At 40.7% G+C, this 17,643-nt stretch overlaps 1 protein-coding gene across 1 annotated transcript in view; it reads left to right on the top strand.

The window, feature by feature from the left end:
* The first annotated feature begins 3,195 nt into the window (after positions 1-3,195).
* CPNE8 (copine 8) overlaps positions 3,196-17,643 on the top strand; it is a 209,546-nt gene continuing 195,098 nt past the window's right edge. The window contains exon 1 of the mRNA XM_014868145.3: positions 3,196-4,198. Within this exon, the coding sequence (XP_014723631.1) occupies positions 4,062-4,198 (137 nt within the window). The 5' untranslated portion in view covers positions 3,196-4,061. The remainder of the gene's footprint in view (positions 4,199-17,643) is intronic.

Below are 17,643 nucleotides of genomic sequence, written 5' to 3'. Positions count from 1 at the left end.
AGTTTAAATATACTTTAAAAGTTTTGTCATTTAAAGCTTACTTCAATATGATGAACTTACAAAAACTGAACTTGAAAAAAATCAGCAAACTGAAAATAATTTAGTTTCACCATTCATTAGTTTTGCTAGGGTTGCTGTAACAAATTACCACAAACTGAGTGGCTTAAAACAACAGAAATTTATTCTCTCGTGGTTTTGGAATCAAGGTGTTGGCAGGGCTATGTTCTTCCTAAAGGCTCCAGCAAGTTTCTGGTCGTTACCCACAATCCTTGGTTTGTGACAGCATAATTCCAATCTCTGCCTCTTTCTTCATGTGGCTTTCTTCCCTGTGTGGCTGTGTGTCTACAAATCTCTTTTTCCTTTAAGTCCATTGTTGAAAGACATTAAAGAAGACCTGAGTAAATGGAAAGATATATAATGTTCACGGATCAGAAGACTAATTTTGACAAGCCGTCAGCTCTTCTCTAACTGGTCTATAGTATCAATGCACTCGCAAACAATCTCAGTAAGATCTTTTGGTAGACACTGTCAAACTGATTCTAAAATTTATAGGGAAATGTAAAGAATTGAAAATGACAAACGAATTTTTAAAATGATCAAAGTTGAAGACGTTACGTTACCTGATTTCAAGAGTTATTATAAAGCTATAGTAATCAAGACTCTCTGGTATTGGCTTAAAGAAAAATGAATAGATCAATGGAAAGGATAGAGTCCCAAAATGGATTTATATATATGTTCACCATATATATATATGGTGAATGATTTTCAACAAAAATGTAAGGACAAATCAGTGGAAAAAGGCTGGTCTTTTTTTTTTGAGGAAGGTTAGCCCAGAGCTAATATCCATCACCAATCTTCCTCTTTTTGCTGAGGAAGATTGGCCCTGAGCTAACATCCATGCCCACCTTCCTTTACTTTATATGTGGGACGCACCTGCCACAGCACGGCTTGATAAGCAGTGCGTAGGTCCGCACCTGGGATCTGAACCAGTGATCAGAGCAGAGAGTGGGAACTGAACTGCTAGGCCATTGCCCGGCCCCTAAGCTGGTCTTTTAAACAAACCATGCTAGAAAAATGTGATATCGATGAGCAACAAAGAGAACTCAGACTTTAAAAAACCTCAAAATAAATCATACACATAAATGTAAAACCTGAAACTATAAAACTTCTAGAAGAAAACATAGAAGATAATTTTTGTGACATCAGATTAGGCAAAGATTTCTTTGACTCAACATCAACATTGCAATTGATAATAGACAAAGCTGAATAATTGGACTCATCAAAATTAGAAACTTCTGCTCTTTGATAGATAGTTAAGAAAAAGAAAATACAAGCCACAGACTGGCAGAAATTATTCTGTAAACTGTATGTGATAAAAGACTTGCATGCAGAATATATAAAGAGCTCTCAAAATTTAGGAATAATAAAACTAACAACCCAATAAAAATGAGCAAAAGATTTGAACAGTCACTTCATCAAAGAAGATTAACAGATAGTAAATAAGGACATGAAAATATGCTCAACGTCATTAGCCATTAACCCACAATGAGACTCCTAATGACAACATTATTAGTCATTAACCCACTTCTCTACACCAATTAGATTGGCTAAAATTTAAAAGACTAACAATAATAAGTGTTGGCAAAGATGTGAAGCAACTGGAACTCACATTGCTGTGGGAACAGAAAATAGTCAAACTATTCTGGAAAACAGTTTTTGTACTTTCTTAAAGGTTAAACACTCACATTCTATGACAGCTAATCCACTCCTAGATATTTACCCCAAAATAATGACAGCATATGTGCACATAAAGATTTGTACAAAAATGTTCATAGCAGTTTTATTTGTAATAGCCCAAATCTGGAAACAACTAAAATGTCCACTGATGTGCGAACGAGTAAACGATTTGTGGCACATCTATACAATGGACTACAACTCAGCAATAAAAATGGAATGAACTACAGATGCACTCAACAACGTGGATGAATCTCAAAAGAATTTTGCTCAGTGAAGGAAGCCGCACAAAAAATAGTACATGTTGTATGATTCCATATATATAATTATAGAAAATGTAACTTTATTTATAGTGATAGGAAGAAGATCAGTGGTTGCCTGGACAGTTGTTTTTAGTGGTGAAAGGTGGGACTGATTACAAGAGACATCTTTTGAAGTGATGGAATGGGTCATTGTTTTGATTGTGGTGACGTCATCACGAGTATATATGCACCAAAATTTATCAAATAGTACATTTTAAATATGTGCAGTTTATTATATATCAATTATAGCTCAATAAAGTGAAAAAATTACTAAGTAAACGTCATATGGGTTGAGTACTATTTTAAAGTCCTCAACTTTTATTTCTACAGTAGGATTCTATAAAATAAAGGTCTGGTTACCTTAAAAAAAATTCACGTAGGTCTCTTTCCTCAAGTTAATTTTGGGCAGCATAACAGAAATGTCTAGAGTTCTAGGGCATTTTCAAATAGTAATAAACTACAGTTTAATCTGTGATAGGGAAAGAGGAAGAGAAACAGAACCTCTGGACTTAAGGGGTAACAAGTGGTGGGTGGGCAGAACAGGAAACGAAACCAAGAATGAAAAATTGGAAGTATACTTGGCAGGGGGAAGCCTCAAGCTGCGCCCACACATTTTCGCCCACCGCTTTACAGACTCTCCAGGCAGGTGGCTCCAAGTGGATTAAAATGTTACAGCGTATGGCAGGTCCTCAATCACAAAAACGGGCTCCTTCCTGAGTTGGTCCAGCCAGCTGGAAACTCTGTGCTTGGCGCGTTAAATGAAGGTGGACACTGGCCCCCCTCCCCGCTCTCCTCCTCTGCGGGGCGCCGCGTCCTGTTCTCGGTCGCCCCCTGGTGGCGAGCGCTCGGAGCCCCGCAGGCGCAGGGGTGAGGCGGGAGGGCAGGTGCCGGCCACAAAGAGCTCCGCAACCGAGGGGAGCGGCGGGTACCTCCCGCTGCTTTGGCTGCTTCTGCATCCTGGCACCAGTCTGGCTGCCCCGGAATCCAGTTTCCCAAACGCAGCGCTCACTCTGGCTCCTCTCTGCTTCCGTCCGTCCTGTTTCATTCAGGTCTTGCCGGTGGGACTCTGGGTGAGGGAGCTGCGTTCTATGGTTGTGACCTCCAGGTTTCAGGGCAGAACTCCCAAGCTTTTGGAAAGGAGGGGCCGCAGAAGAGCTCCAACTGTAGGAAGATTTCCACTATTAGGAGAACTGAGGGAAGAGGGAAACCCGATGGCTCCCTTAGATCCTAAAGTTCCCCCCCTCACCTTAAAGTCCACCCCGCTCCCGCCTTGTCCCATAGATTTATCTGTTACTTTACCATAGCGTGCCGAAGGTTGGAGATCGTCCTCACGTTCCACCTTCCCAACCTTCAAGTGGCCAAGGGAGGTCAGTCCAGAAGCGGGGACTCTGCTCATCTGCCCCAGGGCATAGTGGGAGGGACATCCGTGGGCTCCGCGGGTGAGGTGAGGACCAGCGCGGTGGGGAGGTATGGATTTATGATGGGGGAAGTTAAGAACAGGCAGAGGCGCCCACACCTCCAGCTTCCAGCCCAGGCGAAGAAATTGCCTTACATTCCCGTCCGCACCTGATTGACAGGAGGGGGATGTCGCGGCCCAGGAGGCGGGTGTGGGCGTGTAGAGGCGGAGACAGAACCCAAACCGCACGCCAGGCGGGTCAGGGTTTGTTCTCCTAGACGGTTGGGGTCTAGGTCTGGTGCCATCTACCCAGCCAGGCTGGCCGTGGCTCCGCAGAGCCGGACGCCCAGAGCTAGGAGAGGATCACGGAGCGTCCCCCGCTGGGGCTGCCGCCTGCAAAGAGGGGGCAGGGCAGCCCGGAGCCCCGTGCGCCACTTCCCCGGCAGCTTCGGCCGCGGCTGGGACTGGCTCGCGGTTCCCTCGCCGCTCTGCGCGGAGGTCCGCCTCCGCCTCCCCCTCCCTCCGCCTTCCCGCGAGCTGCCTCCGCCTCCTTCTTCTGCCTCCACCCTCCACCCCATCCCCGTCTGTCGGGAGCTGGGCTCTGAGCCCTCAGTCTGCCCGAGCTGTGGATGTGGGCGCCAGACAAGTCCACGGCACCTCCTCCCAAGATGGACAGCCGCTACACCAGCACTGCGGGCATCGGGGACTTGAACCAGCTGAGCGCGGCCATCCCGGCCACGCGGGTGGAGGTGTCCGTGTCCTGCAGGTGAGAACGCAGCCCTTCCCCTCCTTCCTCCTGCCTTCCCATCTGCCGGGTTGATAGCGCTTGGTAAGCGCTCGGCGTACCCCGAGGCTTTGCGCGGGTGAGAAGTTGTGCGAGGAGTGGGGAACACCCCAGTTGTGGGTCTGGAGTCACCCCCGGGTCGAGTGACACGGAGCGGAGAGGGGAAACTAGAAGCGAGAGGTGGGCTACGGGACTGAGATGTCCTCTTTTCGTTTTGGGAAATGCTGTAAAAGTTGCCTGGAGTGTGACTCAGCGGCGGAAACCCCGGCCACCGCCCACTTTACAAGCCCTTTTTCTGTCCTGTCACTTTTCAAGCCCTTTTTCTGAGCTGTATCGTTGGGTGATGACGGGAATCGAAGGGGAAAGCTGTGCCAAAAGCGCTTGTGACCGCTGCGCGCGGAGGCCCGGGACTCCCCCTGCTAGGCGCGTGCAAATCTGCTATTACCACTGTTGGCTCGAACCTCCGCAGCTTCCTCCACACCCACTTCCTGGACCCATCCAGCTTGCTCTACCCCCACCCTACCGGGCCTTTTGCCTTAAACTTGATAGAGATTTCGGCTCCAGCCCTCTTTGCAGACGAATCGTGCCTTACCTGAAATCTGGGAAGTCACGACTTTCTGCCTGCAAGTAGACACATTTGAGTGCTTATCACAACTCCCTTACCTGACGTTCTTTGGGTCAGTTTACCTGTAAATGAAGCAGCATAATTGCTATATCACAGAAGATTTGGAGAAGGAGATGAGCAGACAACACAAAATTGGTAATGGCAATAGAAGGCAAGGGAGAATTTGCGAATTATAATATTGACTCCAGCGCCTACTCCCTTCTTCACACACTTTGATCTCTCTCGGTAGAAAACTCTGTTCTCACTTGTCCACTTTCGCCCTAAGATTTTTTTAATGCCCTCAAATCCTCCCCTTCCTTTCCTTAGCAAAACTTGCCTTGAAAAAAAATCTAATAAACATGGGTAATCTTCCATGTAAATAAGCCCTGAAGCTTGAAAATGCTGTCACCCCAGTGGTACTTGATTTTGCATTTTCACAAGACGAAGTCTAAAGCCAAAGAAATGAGTTTTGTGTGTGTGTGTGTAAAAATTCAAGCACCCACAACCCTAGCAGAGGTTTTAATTAGGGAATAGGGCCTATCCTTTAGCTATCCTGAAACTACAGTCCCTGATTGCTTGCTTCCTCTTAAGGCTGACCTCAGACTCTGAAAACAATAATGCTGATAATGATAGCTGACATCAAGCTCTTGCCTTATTGTGGTCACTGCTTTAAGTGCTGCCTGAGATTTCTTTCTGTCAATTGAACAGGTGGAGCTGTATGGAAAACTCTTTTTAGAAATTAATTTCTAGGCCTTTTTCTTTACTCTGAAGCTGACTTTGGATGCTAGAGGAAGGTTAATTAATATATATGGATAATGCATAGCCAGAAGTCCTACCATAGCGGCATTTTCTAGAATTCTTATCCTCTGCTCAACATCCTCTAAAGTCTAAAGGGCATGTAGCCTGTATGTGGAATGAATATAGAAATGCTGTAAATTAAATCTGAATTTCCCATAAGCTCTTTAGGGATGCTGGGGAAATTATATCTTGGCTGGTCTTTCTGCCAATAGGGTCCACATTTAACTCCCCTTTTTTGGATGCTTGTTTGCTGTGGGTGTGCTGGGAATTCTGAAGTCAGTTGGCTTTAAGCCAGGTTGTTTTAGCTTGCTCCCTCGGACCCTGGAGAGTCGCTTGTTCCAGCCCTTTTTCATATCATTGATTTGGTGTCTTATTTTTAATTTTTAACTGTTCAGATAGAAAAAAATTCCTGAAAGAGAACCCAAGTACTTATACTGTTGAGAATTGAATCTTGTGATCAGAGATGGTGGTCTCCTTTGGCCTTTGACATGAGACCTGGTGACAGATTCTAGCTTTGTGACTTACTCGTGTTGTTACCTTGGAGTAAATTCTTACTGAATCTAAGCTTCTTCATCTCTAAAATGAGGATAATTATGGTATTTACCTTATATGGAGTGTTATCAGATTTTAATAAGATGATGTCTGAAAAGTGTCATATACAATGTTGACACAAAAGAACATGTTCAAAAGTGTTAGCTATTATTATGATATTAGAAAGGATGTTTATTGAATAAATGTATTATATATGATTCAGTTATGGAATTCTGTAAATAGTCTGGCTCTTTTGAGCTTCAGTAAAGCAGTTAAAGAAGACAAGGATAGAGGCAGCCTTGGGATACCCTGTTCCCTCTTTCTCTTTCTTCTTTCATGTGCATAAAGAGCACATTTCCTAGCATGTTCATGGGGATTTCGCATAGCAATAGGGCACCATTGTAGGCTCCTGAGTCCTACTATGAGCAAGCAGAGCAAGGAATTCCCTTGCCTTTTCATATCAGAGACCTCTGATGATTTGCTAACACTTAAAAAGCAACTCAGGAATAGAATCCCTTTTGATAAGCTCCTTTCGCTGCCCCCAGTCTCAGACTTTTTAATAACTTTATGCCATTTTCATCGTCATTTTGGGTGAGGTTAGCAAATCAGCAATCGAAGCTTGAAGCTAAATATAATTCATGGAAATCATTTAGTCTATTCATTCATCAAGTGTTTGAGTGTCTTTTATTTGTCTAGCGTTATGCCATTCTCTGTGAGAAAAGGAAGAGAAGTTCTCTGAAAATGTAAAATCTGGTTGGGAGATAAATATTACATGACACGTGATAATGTAGGACTAAATCTAAAGATGAGGTTCATTCATACGGAGGGAAGGGATCATGGTGGAACAAAGTGCTTGGAATAAACTACAGAGAGGAGATGGGGCTCGAGGAGAGACAGGATGGATGGGCGTGGTTTGCTTTAGAGAAGAGACAGTAGACGTGGAAGTTTTGTTGTGAATACAAACTTGATTGTTAGGGTGACAAATGCACTTTGCTAGCTTTATTGATGTAGAGACAAGCTCCTACTTTTTGACTTCCCTTCAACCCATTGTTTAGCATTTCTTGCATTCATTTTTCTTTATTATGTTAATTCATAGATTTTTAAGTTACTTGGCTTACCCAATTAAAATGTCTATAGCTGAAATGATACCACCTTAGAAACATAAAGTAACATTTCTAACATTCCCATTTTATTCTGAAAACAGATTAATATGGAATGAGGTAAAACCAATGGGAAAAATAATGTACAGTAATCACCTGTTTTCCTTGGGAACTTGGTTTGTTGCGCTATTTCTAACACACTATTTTGATGATTTATGTCTTTTTCTCTGATTGGGAAATTAGCTTATCCATTTAAAAGCAGTGAGAGGATTCTGTATTTCTAGGCTTTGTAGGTTAGCTACCATAGGTCATCCTTTCATAGCAATAATCCTATAATGGCAATAAAATTAATTTTAAACACTAGTATCTAAGGAAGAATATGAAGTGGACATTTATTGAGTGCCGCCTTTGTGCTAAACATCTTAAAAAGTTCTTCCTGAACGGCCATAACTCTTTTGCCTAATCTCTCACCACTCCTCACACGAATTCGTGACTGAATGTAGTCTAACAGATATGTGCTTACTACATGCCAAAGATCGTGACAGATAAATGTGGATACTGTCCCAGGGCATGTGCTGTTATCCTGCTGGACCAAGCTCTCTGCTTGTGTGGCTGTGTGCATGTGCTCTCCCTGGCCTGAGCATCCCTTCCTCCCTTCCCCTTCTCTTCCTGATTAGCCTGTGCTCCTTCTTCAAGACTCAGGTCAAGCATCATTTTCTCTCATGACTCCTCTCCCAAGCTGGATTTTGCTGTATTCCCAAAGCCCCTGGTATGTACCAGTATCATAGTTATATTATAATTCTTGGTATCTGTGTTCTCCTTCAGGACATGTTTTGTCTGTTTCGTGTCCGTGTATTCTGAGCTTCGCACAGAATGTGAGGTAAATAAATGCTGGATGCCATAATTCTCTGAATGAATCATCTGGCAAGGGGAGGGGAGGTTGCCTGTTAAAACATAAACTCCTAGGTGCCCCACAAGATCCACTGCATCAAAATTTGTGGGAGTAAGTCCCAGGAATCTGGACTTTGAACAAGTTACCATGTGCTAGTTATACCACTAAATTTAAAAAAATATATATATGGTGGTGAAATGAACAAATCTATGAATAAATCAGTTCTGAACCTAGTGTCATGTGAGTGGTAGAGTCAAAAGTTCCTGTTTGCTTTGGGTAGCACCATTGGTGATCCTTTCTCGTCTTGCACCACCCACCCCAGCATGCCAACAAGATGTTGTCAGGCTCTGCTGGCACTGCTGGCTTCTCAGACCCCATATTATACAAGGATGATGAACTGTCTGTTGGAAATTTTGTAGCAGGCTTTTTTTTAGCATTACCCTACACTCTAAAAATTTTAATCTAGTTTGATGAGCAAATGACTCTGTGACTGTAGTCACTTGGTTTGGATTAGCACTATCTGCCTTAGTAAGGAGTTTGGAGGACACTTTTCAGTGATGTGTGGCAGCTGGCTTAGATGGCATTGAGATAGGAATTTGTGTGCCAGTTATTAAAGGGATTACTAAAAATTGTCATGTAAACCTAAAATTAAATAAATTCTATTAAAAATAAAGTTAAGACACTCAAAGTTCTTACTTCCTAATTACTCTACTACATTTTACCATTATCTATACCCTTTACTATCATCTATGTTCTGTCTTTTTAATCTGTGTGGTGAAAACATTATGCAGTTGTGTGCCACTACTCATCTCATTTCAATCCATGGTCAGTGACATCCCATTGGTAGCTCGAAACTGGCCATGCTGGGAATAGTTACACCACGGAAACTGGCAAACACTGCAAATCAGGGTTTGACTTATTGTTTTCTTGTTGTCTGCACTTAAGACATTCTGTGGGAATCAATTGACCCTATGAAATTTACAATAAAAATTATATGTAAATTGTGTGCTCAGCTACGCATACTTTATATCAATAAAATTTATAATAAATTATGTCCACAGACATATGCATTCCACTTTTTTGGGAGAACTCATTGTTAATCATATTCTTGCACATCATTGTTTATAGGCCTTTTGTGAAAGAGAAAGCATTATGCAGACGAAAATGATTGCTGTTAGATGTCACTATTAGAAATGATAGTGTCAAGTTCAGCACTGTCTCTGGTCTTGCTTCTCTGCTGGAATAAGTGGGGTTGTGTGATCTTATAATATGAAAGATTTTGACAGCCTGCAAGTGTATTTTGAACAAAACCGGAAGATGATTGAAATTTTGAAAGTTTTTTACTTTCTTCTCCCTTTCATGTGGTCCTCTCCACATCTTCTTTGTTCTTCTCTTGCTTTGAAGACTTTTTTTCTCTGTTTCTCCATCCACTGGTGGCATATACTTTGCAAGTTTACACGTTATATTTCCAGCTATACTTAGTGATTAACGGACCATCTGGGAAAGCAAATTCAGATCCTAAGAGGGAGAATCTGATTGGTCCAGCGGGAATTGGCCCACTTTGAAGCAGATACCTGTGCTGTTCCGATTATCTGTGGTGAAAGAGAATCAGAGTGTTCAAACACAGCAGTTGGGGGCTCCACCTGGGTCCACTTTGGTTTATCTCTTAGACACAGTTTACCCTTCTGTAGTCAGACAAAAAGTTTAAAGTTAGTCTGTAAATAGGTTTTCAAATGATGTTGCTAACTGATAAATTACGAAATTACTACAAGTGAAGGAAATTAGAAAGCCTGTTATCCTGTTAACAAGGCGTATGATAGGTAAACTGAGAGCAGTCGTGGAATGGCCATAACCCTAATCTTCTGGCTGGGCGGTTCCTGAAGTCCTGAGGTTCAGAACTGCAGTCACCGTGTTATGCTTTTTGGGGCCATATTTGGGTTTGTCCTAGCCCCAGAGTTTCAGAGAAATTTGTTCTAGGGGCGTATCTGGACGGCGATTTTGAACTCTTAATGTGGGAGTCGCCCAGGTATATTTTAGCAGAGAAAAGTTTTACTCAGGTTGTTGTTCCACCAATATTTTGGTCTGCCCTGTGTTTTTTAGCATTTCGGGCCTTGGGATGTGGAGAATGTGAGTCTAGAAGCAATTCACAAAGCAGGGCCCCACGGGAAAGGGTGTTAACAGCTGTGTTCTTTCAGGTACCTCGTTTGTGGCATAACAAGCAGAAGCTCGCGTTCCTTACTGAGTTTACTCAAGGCAGAGAAGAAAAACAGTTCCTCTCAAAGGGGTTTTATTCAGTTGCTAGCCTGTTTTAGAATATAACACTTGCTTGTTAGAGCCAGTTTTGCCTAGGCTGGAAGAGCATGGGTGTGGAACTAGGCCAGTCTACCATTTACTAGCTGTGAAACCTTGGAAAGTTACCTATTCTCTCTGTTCCTCAATTTCTTCATCTGTAAACTGGGAATAATAATAGCCCCCTCCTCTTTTATTTGTTTCAAGAGTTAAATAAATTAGTACATCAACATAAGTTAAAACACTGCTTGTCACATTAAGTACTCAGTAATTACAAATGAATATAAACACAAAATAAAAATCACCCACTATTTCCTCAAACTATGAGCATTTAGTTCATTTCTCTCTCATTTATAAGATCATATTTATAGTCATTTCCTCTCTCTCCCTCTGTGTGTGTGTGTCTTTATGTTCTCACATTGTATGATGGGATCATACTATATTCTATACAATTTATCTTCCGTGCTTTTCTGTTACTATTATATCATGATGATATTGCTGTCATTAGTTTTTGGAAATATAACCTTTTGTGTCTGTACAGTACGCTGGCCTCTGGGTATGCTATATTTGTTTAACTTTTCTATTATTTTCCGAAATTTATTTCAAAAGTTACTATTCAAAATAATGCCACAGATCAGATTATTATTTACAAACGCTTGGTAACGTCTATGATTTTTTTTCCTGAGGCTAGTCTTCTCGAGCTGAAGCTATTAGTAAGCTATCTTCTCAAGGAGATTTTAATAGCTCGTTTTGGTTATTTTGCCCCCCCATTGCTCTTTAAATAAGCAGAGTCAAGTCTACACTACTGGCTGCACCTTTCTAAATACTTTTTTTCCCATGAGAAAGTTGCATTTAAAGATTAATGAGAATTTGGGGCAGTGGAGTCTAACTGCAAGAAAATGGAATTAGGAGTCAGACAGATGTCTTTAAATCCCATTTTTATCCCTTTTTGGATAACTTGGTTCAACTTTTGGAATCTCATTTCCTAATCAGCAGCATGGAAATGGTATAAAAACCAAATTTATGGAATTATTGGGTAGTAAATGAAATTGTCTGTAAAGTGCCTAACGTCATGTCTGTCATGAGAAAAGCACATGATAGTTGTTAGTCTTATCTCAGTTTCTTATCAGTATATTACTGTGTGACTTGCAAGCAACATAGAAGAGAGGACACCTGTACTTTGGACAAATTTACAATCCATTTGGCGAGTCATAGAAATACGCAATGCAAGGTGACAGTTATAAAACTGCACGTTAAAGACCATCCATTATAGCCCAGGCTGCAGACCTAAATGTAGAGGGAAGCAGAATAAAACAGAGGTCAGAAGAGTGTGGATTTGGAAATGCATACTCAGTTTCTACAGATTTCGCCCCACGGCTTCCCCATGCCAACACACACAATCAGACTGGACTAATGGGGTTTGACAGGTAAGGAGGTAATCTTTAACAACAAAACGTTAGAATGAAACACATTCTAGCACCATCTTGCATCTGACCAATAAAATCAACGTTTAGACAGCTCTTTCATGTCAGACACATGATAAAACAGAAATCCAAGTAGAACACCGCACAGGCTGAAGGAGGACAAGCATTTATTGCCAATAATAAAATGAGATGTATTTCAAAGGTGTTTTGCCCCAGTGGCCAATGTTCACTGCCTGACACCCAATACTGTAATTTTTTCAAACTTATGACTACCATCAGTATTAATGCCTCTCAGCCAGGGACATTAGCTACCAGGCATTCCTTTTCAAATTGTGAGACATTTTGTCAAGTTTATTCTACAAAGAATAATACTCCAAACATTCAGAGGGAATTATCAGATAACTTCCTGAAACTCTGAAGAAATAAAATATCATTGATAGTCCCTGGGAAATATTTCTATTTATTAGACAGTAAAGCTATTTGAATATAAGCTGTACTAATGAGGCAAGAAACATGACAGCTTTGCACATTGGTTATATATTTTATTTAAATGAATGTCAAAATCTAAATCTATGTGAGGCAATGTGTAAAGCACTTAGCACATGCTAATTCACTCAGTCCTTACAACAATTTTGTAAAACAGGTGATGTTATGTCCCATTTGACAGGTGAGATTGAGGTTCAGAGAGAATTGAAGTAGTTTGGCCTAAGTCACGCATCTAGGAGGTGGTAAGGTTGAGCCCATTTTTGTCTAATTCTTAGGTGTATTTTTCTGACCGCTAGCCATATGCTGTCACTCTTCCAGAAGTTCTTTATCTTAGGCTTTAAGGACAGGCTCTTTCCTATCAGTATTGATGTGTTAGCGACTGAAAAGAAGCTACAAAGCTGGGAGACACAATTATAATGGATGATATCAATACTGTCACAAAGCGGGATATAGAATTCTTTTGTGTTTTTTCTGTCTCCAATTGATGAAAGCTGTGGGTAGAACAATTCAGATGAATGGCATAAACTTTAACAATTTGATGTTTAATTTCCAAGTATTGATTCTTATCTTTTTTCCACTGCTGAGTTACCTAATGAAGCTGTGGGAAATTAAGTAATGAAAGGACTATTTAACTAGAAATCAGCAGGCAGAGTGAGATGAAAGCTAAATGCTGGAGAAAGGTGATGGACGCGGCAAATTAAAAGTAGAGGAAAATTAATTGAATCGACTATATGACATTTGTATTTGCCATTGGAGTTGAGAATTGACCTCAAGCCTATTTCAATCCACTGCTTTCTTAATACTGAGGAAGTCATCATTTAACTTGCCAGCTTTTCATTAATACATTCCAGGGTTCCTTTCACCGCACATATGTTCTGCAGAATTCCATGTAAATAAAATAATTACTTAGATGTTGAAAATGCCACTACAGTATTCTGACTGGCTGAATTGTGACATGAATTTGTAAAAGTCAGTATTTTCTACTTTGCTAATTAGCTGCTCTCCCTCCCTCCCTCTCTCTATGTATAATAAGTAACAAGTGACACATTAATTTTATTAAGAACGATCTCAAATGTCAGAGGGTGTAATGAACCAGATATGATTATAATTGCCATAACTGGTTGAAACCAACACATTTCTCAGCCTTATTTAGCATAATAGTGGTTTTAGAATCATTTTGATAAATTTGTTTCTTACTGGCCACAGGTCCTTATTATTGTGCCATCTCAATGTGTATAACTCTGGTCTCATGTTTCCCAGCTATAAAGCCAAGAATATGGGAGAGAAAGAGCTAGTAGAGAGAGAGAGCAAATGAGGGAGACTCTAAGTGATACCTGAGAACTATACCAGAACAATAACTTTATTTGCTAAGCCCATCTAAATTACCTACTATTTTGGACACAGCTTATTATCTGACTTATCTTGATATCTGAACTTTTAAATTAATTGTGGAAGCAGAAACATTAGAAAGTTGATCTCAATTGATTTTTATGCCAGTGGTTTTATCCAAAGCCTCTTTGTAGGCATTGGGAAAAGGAGACATAATCAATATTTAGTTATTAGTGACTGTTTCTCTTAATTGGTAATTAAAATTAGTGAATTTAAAATATCTTTGGAGAGAAGTATGAAATATACTAGGGGAAAGATGATTGATTTTCAAGTCAAGATTTGTCCCATAATTTAAATTAAATGGTTTCAGTGTCTTTGTTTCACTTAAATAGTTTTGCCATTTGAATGTCATTTATGTGACTTCCTGCTGCCTTATGGAATGTGTCCTCAAAGTATAGTGGAAACCCCTGAGCTTTTATTCTTTTTCTGACACTGGCTCTGTGACCTTTGACAGTCCCACCACTTCTCTGGGCACTAGTTCCTATGAAAGGTTGAATCCCTGGTCTGCATGACCTGGATGTGACTAGGGGCTTGATAATGCTACGCTTCTAGAAGCAGGACCTTGAAATAAAATATAAAGATGCTCTGATTTAAGGAAATCTTGTGATCAATCGTCAATGGCCATTTGAAAGCTTAGGCCCTAATTCTAGTGTCTGAGTTTTAAAAGTGATATTAAGGTAGATTATTTCTAATGCCAACCACTTCCTACTTCAAAGTCCTCATTTCGCTTAATAGTCTCTTCCCAAAGGGATGTCAAGTTCTGCTGTTGCTGTTCTAGTTTTTCCTCTTAATAGGGATCTATAGCTAGTTTTCTTCATCCTGAAAAGGAACAGTGTTTGACGTTAATAGGTATCTGTGCCTCTCTTGCAGTTTACTTTTGTATTATGTTACCTTTTTTCCTACCACTCTGTGGCAAATATAGAGCTTATAGTGGAGATGCAAGTGGGTTAGATCTTAAGTGCTGGCTGCCTGAAGTAGTAGCTGGAGGGATTCTCACGGAGCACCTGGGCTTTGTGGGAAAGACGGCTAGAGTTGACTTTTGAAATAAAATAAACCAATACGATGTGGCGTGAGTGCTGTTACTTTTTAATTGTTAGAACCTTTGACTGACTTACCGTGACTGAGCAGTCACTGAAACTTGTCTACACAGCTCTCCAAAGTGTTTGTCACTTCCTTTCCATTCGTGCTGCCGCCATTCTTGTTCAGGAAGTTACTATCCCCTAGACTATTAAAATATTCTCTATGACTCCAGAATTCACTTCCTTGGTCTATTTTTCACATATTGTGTAGTTAGCTTCCTAAACAAAGGCTGAATTGTGTGATTTTCTTTTTGCAGAAAGTTTCAGCGTTTCCTCCTTGTTTACAGAATAGAATCCAAGCACCTTAACATGGGGTTCAGCGTCTTTCCTCATCCTGCCCAGACAGCGCCCTCCAGTCTCCGCTCAGACGTGGACCATAGCCAAAGTGGAGCACTTGCTCATCTCCAAATCTCTGGTGTATACTCTCACTTCTCACCATTATTGATGCTTTTGGACAGGCTGAAAAGCCTTCTGCCCACCCCCCTCACATTTCTGAGCCTAGCCTTGGTTGTCAAGATATACCTCACTTACAGCAACCCGTGAGGTTTTCCTAGACTCTTGCAACTGTAATTAATTGTCTCGTCCTTTGAGTTCCCACACCGCATTTCTTGTACTTTTATTTTATTGTGCTTATAATTATTTAGGTTTTTGCTTGTCTTGCTCTCCTACCAACTTTATGAGTGTGCATTTGTTTTATCATTGATTTTCACAAAACCTAGCTGTGTGCTTTGCACATAAAAGGTTTTCAATAAATGTTTGCTGCCTGATGGACAGATTGGAAGGAGGAATCTGGACACCCATGAGTTTGTGTATGTCTACACCCTTAAAAATATTGGTTGATATGCACAGTAAGAGCATTAAAATTACTCACTTTACCATACAATGTAATAAAAATGTAATTATTCAATCTTAGTTTATATAAACATTCAATAAAGTTTTATTTGTGAAGAAATGAGAAACAAATAATTTCAAGTTAACTTACTTTGTCTCTAAGTAGAGCAAAGCTGGTTTTAGAAATAGGCACTTAGTACTTCCTAAATACTGACAGACGGTTTACTTATTTAATCTGGGATGAATACTATGTAAAAAACAAGGAGAGAGAAGTAATAGAATTTGTATGTATGATATCCTAGATAACATTCTTTTTGTTTGTTTGTTTGTTTTGTGAGGAAGATTGGCCGTGAGCGAACATCTGTTGCCAATCTTCGTCTACTTTGAATATGGGATGCCGGTAGAGCATGCCTTGATGAATGATGTGTAGGTCTGTGCCCGGGATCTGAACCTGTGAACCCTGGGCTGCCAAAGCAGAGTGCACAAACTTAACCACCAGGCCAGCTCCTCTTTTCTTTTCTTTTTTGTTTGCCCTGAGCTAACATCTGTTGCCAGTCTTCCCTTTTTTCTTTTTTTCTCCCCAAAGCCCCAGTGCATAGTTGTATATCCTAGTTGTAAGTCCTTCTAGTTCTTTTATATGGGATGCTGCAAGAACGTGGGTTCATGAACAGTGTGTAGATCCATGCCCGGGATCTGAACCGGTGAACTCCGGGCCGCTGAAGTGGAGTGCGCGAACTTAATGGCTACGCCACCAGGCTGGCCCTCCTACATAACATTCTAAATAGGAAAATAAGTGAACATGTCTTTGACCTAAGGAAGATTTTGTGTTGGGGAAAGATGTTTCTATAAATTACTTTTATGAACTGAACTGATAAAGTCCAGCAAGACATGGTGGTTTCACTTGGGTATAATCTGGGGTAAGAAGAGCTATTGGTGGCTTGGCCACTTCAAGAAGCAATAGGTTTTTCATCTGCTAACATGCTTTCCCTGTGTATTTGCTCCACCAGTTTTAATTTTCTGCCACAACATGGTAAAACAAAATTTTAGAAAAGCCTATATTCCACTAAACAAAAAGCGTCGAGAATGGGAAAATGGAAAAGGAAACAATACTTTCTGTAGGAAAAGGAAAAAAATAGAATTTATTTTTATGTGCACAAGTGAAAAATGATTGTGTTTATTTAAATCCAGTCACTATCCATAAATCATATCATTTCTTACATTTGTCTTGTTGCAAAGTTTTGTTGGACTGCCTAAATAATTTCCTAGGTGCTCATAACACAGCTGAAGTATCTAAGTGCTCATTTGACTACATTTAACCTGAACTATTATGTTCTGCCTGGTTACATCCAATCTTTCCAGAGACCCTGACCTCAAGAGTGGTTCTAACTATGTTAGAAAAAACCAAAATTATAAAGCCACTTTGTTTCAGTGAGGGCAATAAATAGATGAATTAGTTTAATCTATGGTGGTGGTGATGATGATGATTGACGAATATTTCCAGTGGACGTATAAAATGCTGTGATTTAAAAAATGAAACTATTGAGTGGTTGAATCACTTTCATCTTGGGGGCATGGTCTAAACCAACTATTCTAAACAAGGGTTATCATCATCATAATTACTTCAGGTTTTTTCAAACTACATATTAGTACTCCTGAAATTCCAGTTTGCGTCCCTACAACGAATAAGTCCTCCCCAGCATTTTCTCTATGCTGTCATTATCGAGTGGAATTTCTGCCAGTTGAACCTCAAGCCCTGAGCTTCTGCCTCTTCTACATCGTCTCTTTAACATGACGGACCACTCTGCTTCTGACCAGATCCAGAGCTGTCTGACTCTTGCAGAGACCATGGCATTAGTTCCTTTACTCTTGAACCTCCCATCTTGCTTTGGCCAACCTCCTCCTTGCTGCCGCAGTTCCTGCACGTTGGGCTGCCAGAATGCTGTTCAGAAATGGCAAATACCATACTCTTACTCTTGTTTAAGACCCGTTAATTTCCTATGAAAT

Source organism: Equus asinus, chromosome 22 (genome assembly GCF_041296235.1).
Source record: "Equus asinus isolate D_3611 breed Donkey chromosome 22, EquAss-T2T_v2, whole genome shotgun sequence".
NCBI classification, from domain to species: Eukaryota; Metazoa; Chordata; class Mammalia; order Perissodactyla; family Equidae; genus Equus; species Equus asinus.
The sequence above is the reverse complement of the archived record's forward strand: the minus strand, read 5'-3'. Positions and strand labels throughout refer to the sequence as shown.